The 22247-nt window shown below is 42.2% G+C and overlaps 3 protein-coding genes across 8 annotated transcripts; 2 read left to right on the top strand and 1 right to left on the bottom strand.

The window, feature by feature from the left end:
* The first annotated feature begins 612 nt into the window (after positions 1 to 612).
* Positions 613 to 1867, top strand: LOC121744296 (inactive protein RESTRICTED TEV MOVEMENT 2-like). The gene is made up of 2 exons (XM_042137789.1): positions 613 to 1034; positions 1128 to 1867. The coding sequence occupies exons 1-2, from the start codon at positions 887 to 889 to the stop codon at positions 1820 to 1822; spliced, it is 843 nt and encodes a 280-aa protein (XP_041993723.1). The 5' UTR covers positions 613 to 886; the 3' UTR covers positions 1823 to 1867.
* Positions 1868 to 2032: 165 nt separating this feature from the next.
* Positions 2033 to 5992, top strand: LOC121744295 (pentatricopeptide repeat-containing protein At5g40400-like). 6 transcript variants are annotated; one of them, XM_042137788.1, is made up of 3 exons: positions 2033 to 4151; positions 4258 to 4375; positions 4822 to 5992. In XM_042137788.1, the coding sequence occupies exons 1-2, from the start codon at positions 2460 to 2462 to the stop codon at positions 4261 to 4263; spliced, it is 1698 nt and encodes a 565-aa protein (XP_041993722.1). In that variant the 5' UTR covers positions 2033 to 2459; the 3' UTR covers positions 4264 to 4375; positions 4822 to 5992. The 6 variants fall into 6 exon arrangements, with proteins under 6 accessions (XP_041993722.1, XP_041993721.1, XP_041993718.1 ...); XM_042137784.1 differs by having other exon boundaries at positions 2040 to 4375; positions 4822 to 4927; positions 5707 to 5992; XM_042137783.1 differs by having other exon boundaries at positions 2040 to 4375; positions 4822 to 4927; positions 5486 to 5992.
* Positions 5993 to 7496: 1504 nt separating this feature from the next.
* Positions 7497 to 11516, bottom strand: LOC121743566 (protein RBL-like). The gene is made up of 5 exons (XM_042136892.1): positions 11113 to 11516; positions 10918 to 11016; positions 8874 to 9961; positions 8539 to 8800; positions 7497 to 7877 (listed from the first exon to the last, which is right to left on the bottom strand). The coding sequence occupies exons 1-5, from the start codon at positions 11129 to 11131 to the stop codon at positions 7771 to 7773; spliced, it is 1575 nt and encodes a 524-aa protein (XP_041992826.1). The 5' UTR covers positions 11132 to 11516; the 3' UTR covers positions 7497 to 7770.
* Between the last annotated feature and the right edge of the window lie 10731 nt (positions 11517 to 22247).

Below are 22247 nucleotides of genomic sequence, written 5' to 3'. Positions count from 1 at the left end.
TTTATCTACTTTACCAATTTTGTATTAAAACTCGTGTTGAACCCAAAGTGCATATTCTTTGGGACGGAGGGAGTACTACTAAATCGTTAATTTTTTACATCGTCGTACAAACTAAAATTCAAAGAATAATATAGAGATGTCTAATTTAATTTGTACGAGTCTTCATTAATTGATAATATTATTAGATATTTGTAAAAACACTTTTTAGGGTGACCAAACAATTATTTAAATTTGATCACAACTGGTATGTAAAAATTTATTCCAGCCTACTGCCAAACACTGCATGTCTTGGGTAAACATATTTTAATTTGACTTTTATGTGGATATAATCATTTTCTTTTATCCTTTCTTCGAATACTAAAGGAAAATTTTATCAAATTGAACACATAATCCGCCTAATATATTTGAAATAATGTCCTGAACAGAACGAGTCAATATCCTAGTCACACTTTCTATCCAATGTTGACTTGAATTAGTAAATGTGTAAATGGAAGCAATTAATGACGAGTCATCACAATTCTTACAGAATAAGGAAAAGAAAATGATCAAATACAGGATATTCTTACTTGGGATACAAGGTCAAGTAATATGACCAGTTTTCATCCTTGTCAAAGTAATCACTTTTCTAGTTTAGTTATTATCTTTTGGGGAAAAGAAGTTCCTTCTTCACCAATCCAAATCCCAACAAGGCAAACTATACAAGCAATCCTATTGCCAACCAATAGTTTTTCATTCATATCAATAAACTAAACCCACAAAGCTCATATATGTATATATATGTGTCTAAAATCCATGCATAAGGAAGTCACAAACACACACACATAGTTGATGTTATAGAGTTCAAAGATAGATCTACCACATTAAGAAGAAACTAGTTGCAGAGGAGATGGCAATGAGTCCGAGAGGTGGCGGTCCTGCCGGTTCTAGACGGAGAACAAGACCAGGTGTGGTCCGGTCAGTCTACGAAGATCTCAAGCCGGAGTCTGATTGGCAACTAGATCATGAATCTCATATTCTCAATATTTATCTTCCTGGTGAGTAAGCGAATCGAGTTGTCAATATATACAGCTAAACATTACACCAGCTAAAATAAGAGAAAGCTCAAGAATTCACCTTTTCTTTTGCAGGTTTCACGAAGAAGCAGATCAAGGTGAGCATGGAAGGCCGGAACACCATCAGGGTTCGCGGGCAACGCCTTGTAGGTGGCAACAAATGGAGTCGCTTTCTGGAGGACTTTCAAGTCCCAGAAAATGGTGAAATGAATTCAGCTCGTGCCAAGTTCCACGGAGGGATACTTAGCATTACAGTCCCAAGAGAGAAAGTTGGCAAAGAAGGCGCTCTTCCTCCCTCCCCTAAAAAGGAAAGTACTCCAGATGTTAGAGATGTGAATCTAGAAAACATAGTTTCCCAAACCGAAAAAAAGGAAAGGAGTGGCAGGGATGCACATGATAGAGATGGTGATCAAAGAGGCCGAAGCTTTACTCCAATGAGAAGTACTGGAAATATAACTTCCAAGAATGATGCGAAAAACGAAAGCAGTGAAACTAAAGAAAAGCACGTTGCTTCAGAGAGAGAGAGGGTACATAAGGAGAGCATGCTAAGTTCTGAATCACCTGAGGCAAAGACAATGAAATTGGAGAAAAACGAAGCCACGGATATCCCTGAAAAGCACACAGACAACAAAGAATCATATGGAGCTTTAAAAAAGCAGAAACACAAGAAGGAGATGAAATGGCTCAATCAGGAAAGGCAATTGCTGGTGAATCTGGGGGCAGCTATGCTTGTTATTGTGGCACTCACCGCTTATTTTATCACCTACTAAAACTTCGTATATGCAGAAGTTAAAAACTAGATTCTTTATGATTCAGTTTGTATATAACTCAATAATGTGAGGAACTCAGACAGATTTCATGTTATGTTATCTATCCTAAATCTGCCCGACCATTATAGCCAAGAAAAATGGCAAAAGAAATAAAAATCATTTTCCTTATTCAGGTCATACCTCAATAGTGCACATCTTTTATGCAGGATTAGATGGAGTATCTTTTATGAATGCTCATCTTAGTTTTTTGTTAATCTGTTTTAATTTTTGCAATATAGACTATTAATTGTTGCTAAAGGTTGCTTTGTAGTCAAGTCTGTAAGATGAGCACAAAATCTCCCCTCCATAAGTTTCGCCGCATCGACACCATACCAGTTTTACCCCACTTCACGCATCCGATTTCCGCCCTGCTCTCCCTCTGATACCTCCAAAGCCACCGACAAGTTGTCCTGGTTGTCTCGAGCTCGCGTCGTCGATTTTCAGCCCAGTTCCTTTTTCCTTCTCGGAAGTTTCAAGTCCAAATCTCAAGCCTTCCACTTCTAAATTTTGGGAAATTAAAGGTAGCTTCATCTTCTTTCCTATTAATTTTCTCTCTATAACCTTGTATTGATCATTGTGTAGCTACACTCCAAGTACAATGTTGATTGGCCCAATTCGTAGCTCCAAACCTAGAAGTTATTCGACCTCTCTCTCTCCTCTCCAGTATCTAAGCTCTCATAAGCCTATAACCAATCCAGTCTACAATTTTCTACCCCAATCCGAAAATCCAAACAACGTTGTCGCCCTAGTTTGCTCTTCCATCAAGGAAAACGACCACGCCTCACTGGATTATCTCTACGAGCAAGGTTTATTTAGTCGTTTCACCAGCCTTGAACTCTCAAGAGTATTGTTGAGATGCCAGTCTGATTCATCAGCAGCTCTCAGTTTCTTCAGTTGGGTGAGAAATCGTTTGCGTCTCCTACCGAATGCGTATACTTATTGTATTATGATCCACATTTTGGTTTGGTCTAAGAATTTTAAGAAAGCTATGAAAATCATGTCAGAATTGGTGCAGTTTAATGCAAACGTGAGTGATTTTGAAATGTCCAATGTGTATGAGAGCTTGCTTTTAAGTGCTAATGTCTGTAATTGGGATCCCGTTGTGTTTGATATGCTCATCAAGGCATACCTCAGATACGATATGGTCACAGATGGTTTTAATGCTTTTATGAAAATGGTGAAGCTCGGGTTTGTTCCGAGCATCGTTGCTACTAATTGTCTTTTGAATGGGTTGTCGAAGATGGACTGTTTGGGGAAATGCTGGGAAGTTCACCGAGAGATGTTGAGAATTGAGTTACGTCCTAATGCATGCACAGTTAACATATTGGTCCACATCTTGTGCAAGGAGGGCCATATGGGTAAGGTGAATGTATTCTTGGAGAGGATGGAGGAAGAGGGATTTGACCTAGATATAGTAACATATAACATGCTAATTGATGGGTATTGCAAGAATAGGAGGTTGAAGGATGCTGTTTATTTGTATAATATCATGTGTACGAGAGGCATGGTTCCTGATTTGATCACGTATACAACTTTGATTAATGGTCTATGTAAGGGCGATAGTGTGAGAGAGGCTCATCGGTTTTTCAGTCTGATGGTTCAAAGAGGGTTGATGTTGGATGCTGTTTCATATAATACTCTAATATATGGATACTGCAATGAGGGGATGATGCAAGAGGCGAGAGCAATGTTGTTTGACATGATTAGAAACAAAGTTAGCCCTGATGACTTCACTTGTTGGCTGCTAATAAAAGGTTATCAAAATCTTGATAGGATGATATCTGCAGTGAATCTAGTGGTTGAGCTTGTGCGTTATGGCATCATGGTCTCACCAGATATATATTGTTATTTGATACTTGCTTTATGTTACGATGACAGGCCATTTGCAGCAAAGTCTCTGTTGGACCAGATGTCACAAAATGGTTATGTGCCGAATGCAGAAGTGTATAATGAGTTAATTGGTTCCCTTTCTAGAGGCAAATTTGTCAAGGAAGCACTGGAGTTGAAAATTGAGATGGTGTCAAAAAGTTTGAAGCTTAAAATGAGTGCATATGAAGCTATTATCAGAGTTATGTGTGAATTAAGAAGAAGCATGGAGGCTCTCTCGTTGATGCAGGAAATGATTGAATCTGGTTTGCCACTAGATATCCAAATCTGCAGATCTTTGGTGTATGGGTTGTGCAAAGAGAAAAATATTTTTGAAGTTGAATCACTATTGAGTTTCTATGCCAAGGAGTTTCAAATCTTTGATGCAGAGTGTTATAATTCAGCAGTAAGGGTACTCTCTGAGGTAGGTGACCCCTCTGAGTTAATCAAATTCCAAGATAGGATGGCGAAACTAGGGTATGCACCAAATAGCCTAACATGCAAGTATGTAATTGATGGCATGTGGAAAGCAATGAAAGCGCAGAGGCGTGAGCTACTTTTGGAATGATGTCGCATATCTTCTTGAACCGTTATTTCCATCCCCGAATCCAATCTCAAATTCCTTTACCTCCAAGAACAAGAATACAAGTAAGTTGATATTTTGTAGTCAAAAGTATGTGGAGTGCACGATGTATTTGCATTTGCATAGAATTAGAATCTTTCTACATGATCTTTGTGCTATTATTACCTATTTATATGAGCCTTGTGCCTCAAACAGATTATCATTGAAGATGTGATCATATTAGGGATATAAGACTGCGACATGATGAGACTAATTATTTTAGCTCTAGCTTTTGTGATTATATATCACTGGCATTATTTTAGCTCCTAGCTTTTGTGATTATAATCACACTAACTTGAATTTATTCAAATTTTCTGTTACCTCTGTATTATGGTAGTTGACTAGGGTGGTAAAAAGACATATTGACTGGTTGGAATGACATTACTACCTTTCCCGAAGTTAAATGCCTTTATAACAGCTGCCGTTTTACTTTACTACTATCAGTTTTGAATGATCTGGATTATGCTGGCAGCTCACTAACGTTGTAGTCTGTAAGGAGACTTCTGGAGAAGGATTTGGGCCTTGAGAAATTTGCGCTCGATGCACACAAATGATTTATTCGCCACTTCTCAGAAAAGGTTAATTGCTAATTATTTGCTTCAGAAGCTGGACAATATTCAATTTTGTTAATTCAGTATCTGAATGACTGGTAGTAATTTGTATGGATTTCGATTACACATTTTGTTCTCTATTGTTCGATTTTGCAAATTCTAGATTCTGGTTGGTGTACAAAGTTATGTACATATGTGAAAGCTTTTGGCATCAGTTGTGGTAGTGCATTCTCATTTATATCACAAAAACGGAGCTATATTGAATTTACCGTGTTTCTGCCAGTTTGGTTAATATCAATCATTAACACATGTCTAACTGTTTATTTCGATTTGCTTGATTTTGTTTAGAGATCGAGCAGTGTTCATTACATCCTGATTAAACTTATGTTGCCTAAACTGTCGGTTAAAAACTTGTCACTTGTAGAGTAATGTAGTTATAGTATTTCACTCGTTGCATGTAAAAGTTCTGACTTCCCAAACCCATGATACCCATTACAGTGCTTGAGCGTTTTGATATCTTTCTTTTCTTCTTGGGATGTTGGAAGCTAGTGTTTCTATACAAAATCAATATTCTGTTAATTCTAGATAATGGAGGGTGCTGATGAAAGCAATTCTAACCCAACTACTGCAAACATGGATAAAGATGAGCAGTCAAGTATGGGAGAAGAAAAGGTTTTGCTTAAACAGCAAGAAGCCAAGAGCGATCCACAAACCTAGCCCTGGATATGAGGAAACGATCGAAGAGAGCTAAACATTACAACGGCTAAAATCAGAGAAAGCTCAAGAATTCACATGTTCTTTTGCAGGTTTCATGAAGGAGCAGATCAAGGTGAGCATGGAAGGCCGGAACACCATCAGGGTTCGCAGGGAACACTTTGTAGGTGGCAACAAATGGGGCCACAGATATCCTGAAAGGCACACAGAACTCCGGATACGCAGAAAATAAAAACTAGTTTCTTTATGATTCAGTTTGTACAACACTCAAAGATTGTGAGGAACTCAGACAGATAAACGGCACATTGTTTTATGTTACCCACCTACAGTTAGCTATCCTATATCTGCCTAAGAAATAAAAATCATTTTCCGTATTCAGGTCATGCCTTAAATCAATACAGATGCACACTATTTACACAACCATATCAAAAGGAAACTTACCCCATTAGTGCACATGGAAATTCCATGGTGTAAGAATAACTGGAGTTTCTGAAAATCGAATACACAAATGCCTGTATCAGGAAGTCTTAACAACACATGGAATCAAAATCTACAAGCATGCTCTACCATTAATGCAGATATGTAAGAAATATTAACTCCAATAACCATCAAAATCAACACAGAGGTACTTTTTGCATTATATCCTCAATGAAAAACCATGAAGGTTAATAAATTAGAAGGTAAAGACAACAAACACTGCCATGGCCATATATGTTCATCCACCACGACACTCCCTAATCACACCATTCACTCCACAGATACACACATCTAATTCCACAATATATTGTTGTTCTGTATCATGTTAATTCTAGGAAAAAACTATCTAAACACCCTCTCCAGTTTTAACAGCTCATTTAAATCCACCCTACAACAGCACTTATGAAAATTGCAAGATTCCTTCCGGCAACCACTGATTTGTCATCAATTAAATTTTCTTCCAATATATTTGTTGGGGTAGTCTCTTTACACATAACCCTGTTGATGTCAAGAGTGACCCATCAGAAAGTAGACATAACACCATAAACAAAGTGGACTAGGAAACATGGATAATAAAGGTTTGCAATTTTGCATTCATATTTATTTTCTTCTGCCATACAAAAAACTAGACAATGGGATCAGGAATATATTACCTCCTTCCCAAGATGAGGAGAAATACAAAAGAAGTAAATATAGAAGGATTAGACTTATGCCTTAGCTTTTCTTGTTGGCTGGAAAAAGGTCAACATTTTCACAGTAATTCACTTCTGTGTTATTCTTTTGTCATCCACCAACATACTTATGCATGCTCTGCATTCAGCCCAGAACAAAGAATACACTAACAAGTATTATTCAAACTGCACCAAAAAAAAAGTGCTAAGCACCAGATGTTTGATCTCATCTTCCACATCCAACTGTCATTAAATGAATTCGGATAATTACCAATATTGATAAGTCAAGTAGAAAACTAGATTCTCGATTTAACTCCTAATGAACTTGAATGGCATGAAAGGCGAAATCACCAAATGCATTCGATAATAAGGATGCATACAAAACCTTCATTTGTCATTCACCAATACAGGTACAAAGTTCAACGTATTTGTGAAACGAGGAAGGGAATTAAACATTAAGATTAACAGACCTGAAGATGGTGAACAATCTGGAAAGAAATTAATAATGTATTATGAAATCACAACCAAAAGCACTGACATCTTTCCACACCCGATTCTTTCACCCGAAAGAAAACAGAGAAATAAAAGGAAACAGAAAAACTAAAGTATGAAAAAAAAGGAATAAAACAATCCTACTAAAGAACAATACCAAGCATCAGTGCAGTGGAACCAGCAAATTTTATCTAAAAACAAGAACTGTCTTTCTATAATGGAACTTCCTTTGAACATCAGAATAAAGAGATAAAAGAAATTGCATTAGACAGTAATATATTGGAGCACATTGGATACATATTCTGATGGACATAGCTTCAAATATGAGTGTTGCTGTTTTTTTTTTCAAATTTAAGAAGCATTCAGCCTTATGTGGAGGCCGAAGACAATAATTGAAGGTGTGGTGCAGGTCAAGATCTTAAATCCTGAATCCTGATATGAAAACTAACACCCTTCAGAAATACTAAAATAGAAACTTCAAACTACAAGACATCTTACAGCTCCAAGCAAATAAAATTATGGTTTTGACTTTGATGGTGGCATCTTAATATCTTCTGTTTCAAAATCCATAAACTTCTCTGAAGGCATCCTCTTTCTTTTTAAGCGCATTCCTCCTGTATCTTCTGCAAAATAATTGCAATCCCTTGAATGGAAGTGGGGAAGATAACATTGCATTTGGCTTAGATATAATTTACACGATATAAATGAAAAGGCATCAATACTCCGTTGCAACGATAACACAAAAAAAAGAGCAACTGATAGCGATTTAAATTTGCACTCAAACCATTTTTATGAAGTTCTACAGTTTTCTGTTATCTAATTACATTCCCTACCTGTGAAGAGTAATTCAAAACTGAACAATCCAAATATAAATAAATGTGGTATTAACAAGGAACACATAGCCACAAAGGGATTTCCGTAACTCCAAAGGGTTATTGGCACAAGAACAATTTCCTCAAGCCTCTTCTGCTTGATATTGTTACAGTCTGTTTTGTCCCTGCATCCACGAAAAATAGTTCTATTTTTCCATTTTAGTCCGTCTACCAAAATTAGTCCCATTTCTATTTATGGCTTTCTCATAACTTATTCTGTTTCTCTCTCCTATTTTACTCACTTTTGAGGACAGAGGGAGTATATATAAACATGTCCATCACTACTAACATATCCATTACAAAAGTATTAACATTATACTACCATATAAAAACAGAAACATTCATAATGATCTCGATGACAGAACAGAACAAATCATATTCAACTGAATTTACATGGAACACAAAAGCTTACCTTCAAGGGGACTGGATTCATGATTTGTTAGATGACCATTTTGCCCTGCCTCCTCGGAAAAAGGTGATTCACTCTCGCTGATTTCCCCATCCTTTGAAGTATTTACAACCAGCCCATCTTCCATCTCTGGAACATCAGGACATGGATCAGGGGGTAAGAAGCGTATTTCTTCCTGCGACATGTCTGAATCACTGAAGGCAGAATCTCCCTCAGCGTTCAAAATATCAATGTCTTCATCTTCATTGATACCTGAATCTTTCACCTGATAACATATTAATACCTCAGTTAGGATACAAACAAAAGAAAAACAAAGTGGAAATCAAAGCAATACTCACTTTTTCTGTTTCAGGCACCAAGTCAAACTCATCTTCTCGTTCCACATACTCCTCGTTTTCCTCAAGCTCTTTAAAATCAGGAGCAAATGCACTCCAGTTCTCAGTATAATCCTTTGCCCAGATATAAACCAAGCCAGTCAAGGAGACAGAAACAACTACAGGTTTAACAGGATGCCATGTCAGATCTACTAATGCTTCTTTTGGACCCTCAAGAATTTTTACAAGATGCCCAGCCCTGTCCCATATATAGATCTTATGCTCTCCTTTGCTAGCAGAACCTCCAACAACCCACTCCCCATCGCCACTAAAGCATGGTGCTTTCCAGTGCACTCTGGTGATCGAATCCTGAAACTCTCGGAAAAGAGCCAGGGACCTTGACCCTGTAGATTTTAACTTTTCCACCTGATCTTGCTCAGCAAACTCATGGTTTGCTTTATCCAGCGCAGCAAGCCCACCTTTGAGTGGCAAAAGGTTTTCATAGATTCTGATGATTCTATCATTTGAGTTTGTCAGAAGATATTGTCCACTTCTGTTAAATACAATATTCTTTATGACTGCACTGCCTGGGACAGAAACTATAGCACGTATTGCAATGCTTATACTATCAATTATCAGTATCTCTCCTTTGGAATTTCCTACATATACCAAATTGCCATACTTATTGAAGCATGCAGCAGTAGGTGTAAAGGGAGCAGATCCATCTGAAAATTTATTGCGTAACGGAGGGGTCGCACCATTCCCCGTATCAGATAATGACACAGGCAGCAAAATTGTGGTTTCTGTGAGTAAGTCGACGATCATGGGGGCTGATGAAAGAGGACAAGCTAAGCAAGTTGACGGAGTAGATGAACCAGGATGCAGACGAGCTTGCAAAGACGTTTGTTTTAGGACAGTTCGAGCTATTCTCTCTCCTTTGACAACATCCCAAAGAATCAATGTCTTATCTGCAGCTGACACCAGTATGCGGTGGCCATACTTGGACCAACAAACACTTGTTATTGCGGCAGCGCATTCCTTATCTTTAAATTCTTTAACAATGACTCTGGTTTCAAAATCCCATATGATACAACTTCCGTCAGAGCACCCAGCTGGTCAGAACATATTAAACAAATAGCAGAGTTGGAATGGTTCTAGCTTGCAATTGAGAACATAGTATAACAAATAGATAAGAGGAATCCTTAACTTGCTTCACGAACACAAAGGAAAAAAGAACAAGAAAAATCAGAACGACCAGTTATTACTGATTAATTAGGCAACCAGTTAGAAGTTTAGTGAGGAGAAGTTTTATTAATGATAAGTAGAATAATTAAGGCTGCCTTTTTTCCATGTCTCACATGGACCAAAAAGTGCAACCAACAATCAAATCAATGCATGTCTTGCATCGTAGGGAACAGTCTATATATATTTTTTTCGCATCTTATTCTTCAAGAACTAACTATTATGCTTTTTTCTGTATGATATAGGAATAGTACAGGTGGGTCTTCCGTTCAAATCAATAACAGTTTAATCCAGCAATGCATATGCTATTGCACACTGGTAAGGAAAACAAAATATCTACAGAACATATTCGTTGTGATTTGGATCTTCCTACACACTCAAAAGATTTACACTCCTCTCTATCAAAATCTCCATTTTCGGCCCCAGGTGTCTTCCTCAAAAGGGTGTCAAGAAGTCTTTTTTTAATTATGAATGAATCACACTAATATTATTGGCGCATTACATGAGGGAACTTGGCACAGTTCATCGGAGAACCTATGAAAAGTCCTTACATTTAGAAACAGAAATCATGGAAGATATCAAAACATCAAGACCGGGACTCATATGCTAAAATCAAGCCAAAGAGCTCGAGTTTCCACAAACAGAGTGGGTGAGAAAACACGTTCAAAGGCTTGCCAAGCATTCTGTCTCCATTCATGCACCGTCAGAATATAATGCAAGTAGAGTAACGAGCTGCTCAGAAACCCTACTTAGCTACATTGTCGATAGTAAACATAAACAAAACAGAACTGTAATTAAGATATAGAAAATCACAGCAAAATTATACCAGCAAGAAGGTTTCCACGGCGATTAAAGGCGACACATTTCATAACTCCGTGCTCCAAATACTCCTCTATCACTTCTGGAAAGTCACCCTGTAGCGGGTCTGCATGCATCCCGAAAACAAAGTTTGTAAAACAGCAAAAGGTGCCCGGAGAAGATGAAGTATCCTACACATAAAATTGAACGAGAAACTGATTACCAATAATGGTAGCGTTCATGGTGCACCAAAAGCTTCAAATTTGCTTCACAGTTAACCAAATTCACAAATTTCTGAGGCGTACACACAAGTTTAACTCGAACCCACTGCAGAAGAGTATAATTAAATCGACGAGAGTGAGCGGCTAAAGGGTTTGGGGTTTCAGTAAAATTTAAGAAATCTGGCGTAGATTTAGGGGTTTTTCATTTTTGTTTGTGCCTTGAACAAATTTTGAGGAATTAAACAGAGGTCGACATAGTTTTCAAAAATAATAGGTGCACCAAAATCATAGACAAAATACAAAGAAGAATCTTAATGGCATCACAATCTCATACTCCTTTTATAATGTCATAAAATTCTACTCTTGTTTTCCCTCTTGATCTGAGAACGTTTTGCTTTGGTCAGATCATCTCATAAAGAAAAAAAAGTAAATTAAAAATTTCTTTGTACTATATACAAAAGGTAAAATTACATATTTAAAAAAATGAGTACTATGTTATCTTCTTTAAATAATTAATTTTTGTGGAAAGAAGTAAATATTGAGTAAACAATTCTTTTAGATTAGTACTCCCTCGCCCTCTATCCCCAGATAATATACACTTTGGGGTCGGCACGGATTTTAATGTAAAAATTAGTAAAGTAAGAGAGAGGTAGAGAGAAAAAGTAAATAAAGTATTGTTAGTGGATAATGAGTCTCACCTCATTAGAGATAAATGACTTTCTAAAATTAAAAAATACATATTCTTGTGGGACGGACTAAAAATGAAATAGTGCATACTTTTGAGGGACGAATGGAGTATTTGTCTGTCATTGGAAATGCTCTTACTATGTGAATTTTGAGATCTCAGAGCTAGAGTTTGAGAAATTGTCCTTTCGAGCCTCCTTAACCCTGGCCCGGATTCAAGCCTCAAGTCCCATCCACATCATCATTCCCCTAAATTTGAGTCTCATGCCACAACTGCTCTAACCCTGCAGGCCCCAACCCGGGCCACAACTAATAAATTGCACTATTCACAACTTCAACCTATTTTACTCGTAAATGCAATACGTTGAACAATTCAAACCGAGAAAATACATTGTTCAGTAGAAATTAAAATTACAAATCGTAGACAAAGCAAATTAAAAATCCTAGAAATTAAAAATACAAGTCATACATTTTTTTAAAAAAGGATAAAACTACTACTTCTTCATCTGTGCGCGAAGATAGGCGATCATCTCATGGTGCAATTCGAGATCGAACTCCGACAAGGTCAAGGTATCCCTCGATGTCAACTCCGTCAGCTGGCTCATCCGCCAGGTAATAATCATCTCCGACATAGAGTCGACGATCTTATCCAGAGACTGATTGGGCTGCGGTGGCGACATAGCGGAGTAGCTCGCAGTTGCCTTCCCCTTCGCTTTCCTCTTTGCCGTCTTTGTTCCCATCGGACGACTTTGAGTGCTAGGGGATGAGAGGAAGACGTCGTCGTCTGTCACGTTGAGGTCGATCGTCGGACCTCATTCGCTCGAAGAGTAGTGTCCGGCGGCGGAAACTTTGGTTCTCTTCGGCGCCCCACTTGCCGCCGGTTCTGCCCCACCGGTGTACTTCGGGCTCTTCTCAACAAGCTTCCAAACATCGAAGTACTTGAAGTGCTTCTTCACGTCAGAGAAGAAATCCGCCTTGGCCTTCTCCACGAGGTCCATCTCGTTGTGCCCGCTCGGCCACATCCGGACTACGTTAGTCCACTTGCCATTCCACTTGTTCACATCCTTCTGGACCCGACCCCAATGCTTGCGTAGCTTCACGTAGTTACGCTCGAACGACCCTCTAGGTCGACCAGCGTTGTACTTCTCCGCAATCCGCTCCCAGAACGCTTTGACGCTCTGCTGGTTGCTGATGATAGGATCGTCGGAGACGTCGATGAAGTTCTTGGCCAGCCACAATGTCTCCTACGGACTATACTTCTTCGGCCCCTCATCATCCGCAACCTTGCCCTTGCCCCTCCCTACAGCGGGCTCCATATCACTGATTTCGCACTCATCAGTGCTAACTGGCGATGTTATTTTCATGTTGGTAGGCAACCTCGGACTAGGCGTTGCATTAGGGTCGGGCGACGGCGGCACGTACCAGTTGTTGACGTTGACAAAATCGTCCATCTATCGTTGATCGCTGTTAAACCAATCCATAGAAGCCGAAAATATTGTAATACAAGAGGATTGAAATTGAGAAAGTATGGAAAAAATGGTGCACAAATGGAGTATATATAGGCAATAAAACGAAAAAAAATTCAAATGTTCGGGACTTGCGGCCCGGCCCGGCCCGGAAGACATCCAACGCCGGGTCGGGACTCATCTCGTGCTGCACGGCACGGTTTAACGCATGCAGGTCGGACCCCGGGCGCGTCCCTGGGCCGCGACTGAGTCCCTGGGACCGGCCTGGGCCGCAAATTCATCACCTCCATCGTGCGGGGCTGCGGGCAGGGACCCAGGTGCGGTCCAGCCCGCGGAGTTAAGGATGCTCTTAAATCATGAAAATCTTTTGTAGACACTTGGGTCTACTGAGATGTTCCTGTCCCTTTTTGTATTAACTTAGCAGTCAACTCAATTTGCAATAAGGCGAACTTGGGGGGCCATTTGTAATACCCGAAAATTTGTGGAATTTTATTCTTTTAATTAAGGATGAAATTTTCTTTATGTTTTTGTGTTTAAAATATGGTGTGGAAAATATTTTGTGTTTATTTGATTGTTGTGGATGTGGTATTTTCTACCTAGGCAAATTAAAATGTAATTAAATAATTAATTAAGCCATGTTTTTAAAAATCCTAATTAAAATTAAATCTCTCTCTCTCTCTCTCTCTCTCGGTTTCTCTCCCCCTCCCCACTACTTTCTCAACCTCCCCACTCCCTCTTAACCGATACATCATCCCCTTTCCAATCTCTCCCCACATCGGTTTTTCTCTTTTCTCTCTTGCAATTGCTCTCAACACCGGTAAGCTCCCTCTCTCCTTCTCCCTCTCGGTTCTCATCTTTTTCATTCACTCCCTCTCATCATCGTCTTGGATTCCTCAAGGTGATACCCCCCTTCGTCGTGAATCGGAGTCGTAAGAGGAAGTAAAGCTTTTTCACTACGTTGAACTATTCGGGAAAGGTAACACAAGGCCTCAACTCTCGTTTAATTCGAAAAACATGCATGTAGGACGTTTTTGGATGGGTTAGATGTTGAATAGGATTTGTGGCTATGTGCTTGTGTTGAACATGTTTTTGGTGATAACTGACAGTGGGTTCCGACCCCTTTTTGACTGAGCAAACGATCTCCTTTTGGTACGAATTTCTTAGCTGTATAAACTTTGGTGTGTCTTCTGTGTGGTGTGTAAATTTCAGCTTCTTTGGAGGTCGTATGATTTTATTATGATTTCTGCAAGTAAACTGCGCAGTTCTGCGTGTTGTGTGTTTTTGGGAGATGTTTTCATGTGCAATGGTTGGGTTTCTGAGTGTTGTGCTTTTGTGATGTATGTGGGTGTGTTTGGCCAAGAGATGGCTCGGAAAATCAGTGTTTGGTTCGAGGGTTTCGTGTGTGTTGGCCGAGAGTTGTAGGGTTCAGCCTAGGGCAGAATTGTGGAGAGTCTGGAAGGGATGATCCCAGGTGTCTGGGTGTGTTTTGGGACCGAGAATGTGTGGTGTGAATGTTGTATAGGGTTTGAGAATCGGAAGTTGGAGGAAAGTGAGTGTGCACGGAACGAGCCAGGCGACCGAGGTGCCGAGCCAGCGGCCGAGGTGCCGAGCAGGCGGCCGAGGTGCCGAGCAGGCGGCCGAGATGCCGAGCCAGCGGCCGAGGTGCCGAGCCAGCGGCCGAGGTGCCGAGCAGGCGGCCGAGATGCCGAGCCAGCGGCCGAGGTGCCGAGCAGGCGGCTGAGGTGCCGAGCCAGCGGCCGAGCAGGCGGCCGAGATGCCGAGCCAGCGGCCGAGGTGCCGAGCAGGCGGCCGAGGTGCCGAGCCAGCGGCCGAGGTGCCGAACAGGTGGCCGAGGTGCCGAGCCACCGGCCGAGACACCGAGCCATGTCGAGACGCCGATCCTTTTTCCGAGTTTTTCCGAACCTTTTCCGAGCCAAGTGAGCCGTTTGCACAGTAAGGGTATGCCAGGACTTGGAGTGCTGTGTTCGTGTGTCGTGTGCGCGTTTTGGGTACGTCGTTTGCATGCGGGGTGTGTTTCGAACGTGTGACTTTGTGTGTTTGTTTTGTAACATGTTGTTAAGTGTATGTACGTGTAACGTGCTAGATATTGAAGTCGTCCACGTAGGAATCATGCATTGTCGTTTAAAGTCTCGTCTCTTCTGACTCTAATCATGATACAATTTATCTTTCAAAAGGGTGATCTTTTACGAGGAAAGTGTGGTTGAAGGGAACCTTTTTAAAAGCTAAGCAATCGAGGTGGGCTTTTCTACCCTACTTTTACGTGGGTTGTTTTTAATACGGACTCTGTTCCGGAATTGTTTATGGAGGTGAACTGTTTGTCTTGCCAATTGTTTTGATTTGAAACCTATCTGAAGTGGTTTACCACATATGTTTAATCGAATTCGGGTCTGTTGGGCTGCGAACCCTCAGGCTAGTGTACACGAGACTGGGTGCCATCTGAGAGCAAGTTGGCCGGTCTAGTGACCTGGGGTGTGGCCACGCCCCTTGTCACCGTTGGGATCAGATAGTGTATGATTGAGGGAATAAGGGTGGCAATATCGGAAAATGACTGCGCAGTCGAATTTATGAAAATATATTTTTGTGTACTTGGGTTATTTTCTTACACTTAAAACCCCAAGGTTACACTGTTATGGCATGACAAACTATGATTTTGGCGTGTGTCCACTGAGTGCAATAAGTACTCAGCCCTGCATGTTGTTTTCTTAATGTGCAGGTTGAGCGGCGATGGGGATGACGGATGTTGAGCAGTGAAAGCCAAATGAGTGTTTTACTTGGTCTTTTGGATGGTGTCGTGTCGTCATACCCGGCATCATCTGTCTTTGGGTCTTTTCCGCTGCTTTGTAATCCGATACAATGTTTTATTTAACTCTGTTTACATTAACTCTAGAAATGTCGCTACAGTACCTGGTTTTAAAATGAATTTCCTTTTATCAAATGTCTTTGGGTCAAATATTCCTGTTTTTCCCCTTTCTTCCCCGCTTCTTTATTCCTCCCCTAGTCGCGGTCCACCGTACTTCCTATCCTTAGGAAATGCGGGCGTGACATAGTGGTATCAGAGCCTAGGTTTTTTTTCTTTCTGCTCTGGACCTAAGAGTCTCTTCTGTCTTGATTTAGTTTGTATCCCTGTGTCAAAATAAATAATTGACTAAGTTTTCAAAAGTGTCATTGGCTCAACATCCGACTCATCGCACTCAACCTGAAATGAGGTAATGAAAATTTCGAAATTTTGGAAAGTATATGGAAGTGGAGGAAATTGTGATTTTGGTGTTGAAAATGTTTTATGTAAAGTTTAAGTAAATGTTGAGACATGTGGAAGGGTACAAAGTGATGTGGAAAAGTTGGAAATTATTTGAGTTATGAACTGTTATGGTGTTATGAACTGTTGATGTATGATGAATTTATATGAAAGCATGTGGCTGATGTGTGATGATATGATGACGTGAATGTAGATGTGAGCTTTTATGGGAGAATGTGTTGGCCTTTTGAATGTTTGAACTTAGACGTGATAGGATTTCACTAGTGCTTTTTGGACCTATAGTAGATAAGAACGTTTGGCCTTTGAACACCAGCAGGTTTGGAGTTAGAACATCGATACGTCTGTATACACTTATCTCCCTCTCTTCTTCGGTTATGTACTCTGTTTTTTTACGCGAGGCGGTTGTTTCTGTTTTTCTATAGATGGCGCGTATGTTCCGAACCCCGCGACGGAGTGATCGCGATAGACTTAGGGCACAGAGGGTGCTCAGAGATTATAGAGTGTACCGGAAGAAGGATCACGTACCGCTGATCGAGTTCGTGGCACACTTCGACACCCTCTGGAGGGCAGCTCAGGAGTTCGGAGTGACAGAGCATGACGGCATTGAGAAGCTAATAGAATTGCTCCCCGACAGCTGGAAAGAGTGGGCCGAAAGAACGGCGAGGAGGTACACGTGGCATGAGCCCGCTACCGATGACATGGTGGGTGACATGGCTGGCTTTCGGAAGGCCGTGTATTGTGCACTGGTAGACTCTCGAGAGGAACAACCCCCACAGGATGTGGAAGAGAGGGTCGTGTATCAGGACAAGTATGTGAGCATGTACGAGGGTAAGCAAGGGTTTGAAGATGACTACGGGGAAGAACCCGAGGAGGCTCAGCAAGAGAACCCCGAGGAGGACGATGACGAAGACCCAGAGGAAGGACCTATGGATGAGGATGATAGAGTCGTAGTCTAGAATTAGAATAGTTCGTTGTCTTTTCAGTTTTTGCTTTCAGTACGATCTACTCTCGGGAACAATGTTGGCCTTCTTTCTTTTAATGAGAATTTGATTTTGATTTATATCCTATGTGTTGCATCTTATACTACATGAAGATTTTATAAGAAAATTTTGAGAAAGTGGTAATTTTGGATGAGAATTGTAGTAACACTTTTGGATATTGAATCAGAATGCCGCCAAGACGTGCACGCCAACCACGACAAGGACCCAACGTGGAGGCACCACCTCCACCACCACCGCCACCACCACCTCCACCCCCGCCTCAGCAGGAAAGATTCATAGTTACGTTCTCCAGGCAGAATCCCCCAAAATTCGATGGACAAGGAGATCCATCAAAAGCCGAAGAGTGGATACGCAGCCTCGAACGTATTTTCAGGGTTATGGAGTGCACAGATCAGGAGCGCATTGCTTGCGCCACCTTTCAACTATCGGGTGATGCCGATTATTGGTGGGAGACTCGGCAAAGGACTATGAATCCTGCACGCCTGGAAGCGCTAACATGGGAGGAGTTTAAGGTGGAGATTGACAACAAGTATGTCCCAAAGACGTACAGACGGGCCAAGGTGGTAGAATTCCACACGCTAAGCCAAGGCCGAATGACTGTGACCGAGTATGACCGAGCCCTCGCGCAGATGGCACGATATGCGCCCGAGTTGATGGACACCGATGAGAAATGGGCGGTGAAGTTCCGGGCCGGGCTCAGAGATGAGATAAAGGCCGCGTTGGCCTGTCGAGGAGAACTCTCCTACTCGGAGATCTTGACTTGTGCACTGGACGTGGAAGATGCACTCCCTAAACCAAGAGTTGTGGCGACAACAAACGCGACACCTCTACAAGCTCAGCCAGGTCATCAAGAGAAGAGGAGGTGGGATGGTGATCAAACTCAGTATGGTGTCAAGAGGCCACAACACATGAGGAACGCACCCTACAATGGCGGAAGACAGAATACCTTTCAACCGAGGGCAAATTTCCCGCCGAGGAACCCTCAATGTGGGAGATGCTTCAAGTATCACACCGGGGAGTGTCGAGACCCTAGGTGCTTCAACTGTGGTGGGAGTGGCCACTACATCCGAAATTGCCCAAACAAGCACATGGGAACGGGAACGAGACAGAACCAGCTAGGTTTCCGTCCACAATCCCAGGCACTACCTGCACCTCCACCGCAACAACGCCGCCAAGGATTACCATCGCAAGCAAGGGCCTACGCCTTGAGGGGGAAGCAGCCGGCAAACGGGAAAGAAACCTTTGGGCAAGGAAACTTGGCAGGTATGGGCACACTTCTCAATATGCCTATAGTTGTCTTGTTTGATACGGGTGCGTCGCATTCCTTTATATCAACATCTTGTGTGGATACTTTGGAATTACCTACTGTTAAGACCGAACCCACTATGAGTGTGACCTCACCGGTAGGCGGGACTATAGATATATCCCGATCTTGTGCATGTGTGAACTTTGGAATAGGTGAACTCAGTTTAGTGGCTTATAATTTGCAAGTAATGACGATGGGTAGCGTAGACATAATCTTGGGTATGGATTGGTTAGCGGAGAACCACGTTACCCTTCATTGTAGAGACAGGGAAATCTCGTTTGAAACCCCCGGAAAAGAGCCGACGAAGTTTCACGGAATCCCAATGAGCCGACGCAAGTCCATTATCTCTGCGCTGCAAGCCACTACAATGATTAGGAAGGGATGTCCAGCGTACCTTGTTTATTTGAATGGGGAGGAGAAGAAAGACAGGAAGATAGAAGATGTGGAGATAGTGAGTGAATATCCCGATGTCTTCCCCGATGCATTGCCGGGACCCCCACCCGACAGGCAGGTAGAATTCACGATCGATCTGGAGCCCGGATCGGCACCAATATCCAAAGCACCTTATAGAATGGCGCCAAAAGAGTTGGAGGAGCTTAAGGTGCAACTGCAAGAGCTACTGGAATTGGGATTCATTAGACCTAGCGTGTCACCATGGGGAGCACCAGTGTTGTTTGTAAAGAAGAAGGATGGAACGATGAGGATGTGCATCGACTATCGGGAGCTAAACAAACTAACGCTAAAGAACAAGTATCCACTACCAAGGATAGACGACTTGTTTGACCAACTTCGAGGGGCAGGAGTCTTCTCTAAGATGGATTTGAGGTCTGGGTACCATCAGTTGAGGGTTCGGCGAGAAGATGTACCCAAGACGGCGTTCCGAACAAGATATGGTCATTATGAGTTCGTTGTAATGCCTTTTGGACTGACGAACGCCCCGGCAGTGTTCATGGACCTTATGAACCGCGTGTTCCATCCATTTCTGGATCGGTTTGTCCTGGTTTTCATCGATGATGTGCTCATTTACTCGAAGAACGAAGAGGAGCACAAAGAGCACTTGAGAACCGTCCTAGCAACTCTAAGGGACGAGAAACTATATGTCAAGTTCAGTAAATGCGAGTTTTGGCTCAAGGAAGTGAATTTTCTGGGACATGTAGTAACTTCAGATGGAATTCGTGTGGACCCGGCCAAGGTGGAAGCGGTGCAGGAGTGGAAGTCACCTTCTACGCAAAACGAAATCCGAAGCTTTTTAGGACTGGCGGGCTATTATCGAAGATTCATCGAGGGATTCTCGAAGATAGCAAGGCCAATGACGCAACAACTGAAAAAGGGAGTCAAGATGATTTGGACGCCAGAATGTGAGGCGAGCTTTCAGTTGTTGAAGGAGAAATTGACCACCGCACCAATCCTGGCTGTGCCGGAGCCAGAGACTGACTATGCGGTATATACGGATGCGTCGAAGGTGGGACTAGGATGTGTGCTTATGCAGAAGGGGAAAGTGATTGCATATGCATCGAGACAATTGAAGCCCCATGAGCTGAATTATCCGACGCATGACTTGGAACTGGCAGCTGTGGTGCATGCTTTGAAAATCTGGAGACACCATCTCTATGGAGTCCGTTGTGAGATATACACGGACCATAAGAGTCTAAAGTACTTCTTTGAGCAAAAGGAGCTGAATATGCGCCAACGTAGGTGGCTCGAGTTGGTGAAGGACTACGATTGTGGTATAAATTACCATCCGGGAAAAGCAAACGTAGTGGCCGACGCTCTTAGTAGGAAGTCTCAATCTCAGCTGGCCACCTTTCTTACTATCGAGGAGAGTATAATCCGAGAGTTCAGTAAGATGCGCTTGGAAGTGGTGAGAATGCCCGAGACTGTGGAAGGGATAGTAGCCACGTTGGTGATGGAACCCGACTTAAGAGCCAGAATTGTGGAAGCTCAACGGCGAGATACGCTACTAGAAAGGTTTCGCTCAGAAGTGAGGACGGGTGAACCCGGAAGTTTCCGTGAGGCAGCGGATAACGGTCTCACCTACAAGGGAAGGTTGTGTGTGCCCAAGGATGAAGGCTTGAGGATGGAAATCATGAGAGAAGCACATGAAACCCCATACGCTGCCCATCCAGGGAGCACCAAAATGTATCAAGACTTGAAAAGACAGTTTTGGTGGAACGGTATGAAAAAAACATGTTGCGGCATTTGTGGAGAGATGCCTGGCATGTCAACAAGTAAAGGCGCTACACCAACGGCCCTATGGGAAATTGCAACCCCTCGAGATTCCGGAATGGAAGTGGGAACATATTGCAATGGACTTTGTGATAGGACTGCCAAAATCCCAGCGAGGGAACACGGTGATTTGGGTGATTATAGATCGTCTCACCAAATCTGCCCATTTTGTGCCGGTTCGTGCCACTTATGGATCCGAGCAGTTGGCTAAGGTATATGTACGGGAAATTATACGCTTGCATGGAGTTCCAGCGACAATCACATCTGATCGTGATGCTAAATTCACTTCTAGATTTTGGACAAGCCTGCAGCGCGAGTTGGGGACTAAGTTGAATTTCAGTACAGCTTTCCACCCACAAACCGACGGGCAGTCGGAGAGAACAATTCAAGCCTTAGAGGATATGCTGCGAGCCGTGGTGCTAGATCGAGGCGTAGGTTGGGAAGAAGTGTTGCCCTTGGTAGAGTTCGCGTACAACAATAGTTACCAGGCGACTATCAAGATGGCCCCATACGAGGCATTGTATGGAAAGAAGTGTAGGTCGCCACTTTATTGGGATGAAGTGGGTGAGAGAAGAATTCTCGGACCAGACTCTGTAGAAGAGATGATAGAGATTGTCCGACAAATCCGTGGGAGGATCAAGGAGGCACAGGATCGACAGAAATCTTATGCGGATGTTCGAAGGACCGATTTACAATTCGAGGTCGGAGAAAAGGTCTTTCTGAAAGTTTCCCCTTCTAAGGGAATAACTCGTTTTGGAGTGAAAGGAAAGCTTAGACCCCGATTCATCGGTCCATACGAGATTTTGGATAGAGTCGGCATGGTGGCATACAGATTGGCCCTACCACCAAGCTTTGGAAATGTGCACAACGTCTTCCATGTGTCACAATTGAAGAAGTACGTGTTTGACCCCACACACATAGTTCACCAAGAAGAGATGATGGTCCTAAATCCCGATCTAAGCTATGAGGAGAAGCCCGAGGCCATTTTGGATCGAAGAGTGCAAGAATTGAGGAATAAGTCAATTGCTTCGGTGAAAGTACGGTGGAGGAATCATGGAACCGAAGAGGCAACATGAGAATCAGAAGATAAGATGAGAGAGAAGTTTCCAGAACTGTTTGAGTAATCTAACAAATTTCGGGACGAAATTTTTGTTAAGGTGGGAGGAATGTAATACCC

The sequence above is a fragment of the Salvia splendens genome, chromosome 8, assembly GCF_004379255.2.
Source record: "Salvia splendens isolate huo1 chromosome 8, SspV2, whole genome shotgun sequence".
Lineage (NCBI taxonomy): Eukaryota > Viridiplantae > Streptophyta > Magnoliopsida > Lamiales > Lamiaceae > Salvia > Salvia splendens.
Note: the sequence above shows the minus strand (reverse complement) of the source record. Positions and strands in the feature narration are given on the sequence as shown.

Excerpts from the sequence above, each read along its gene's own strand:
- LOC121743566 (XM_042136892.1), bottom strand. Across the intron at positions 9,962-10,917 it reads CCGTGGAAACCTTCTTGCTG|CTGGGTGCTCTGACGGAAGT; the intron begins GTATAATTTTGC and ends TGTTCTGACCAG. Across the intron at positions 8,801-8,873 it reads TGGTGCCTGAAACAGAAAAA|GTGAAAGATTCAGGTATCAA; the intron begins GTGAGTATTGCT and ends ATATGTTATCAG.
- LOC121744296 (XM_042137789.1), top strand. The coding sequence starts at position 887 with ATGGCAATGAGTCCGAGAGGTGGCGGTCCTGCCGGTTCTAGACGGAGA. Across the intron at positions 1,035-1,127 it reads TCTCAATATTTATCTTCCTG|GTTTCACGAAGAAGCAGATC; the intron begins GTGAGTAAGCGA and ends TTTCTTTTGCAG.
- LOC121744295 (XM_042137784.1), top strand. The coding sequence starts at position 2,460 with ATGTTGATTGGCCCAATTCGTAGCTCCAAACCTAGAAGTTATTCGACC.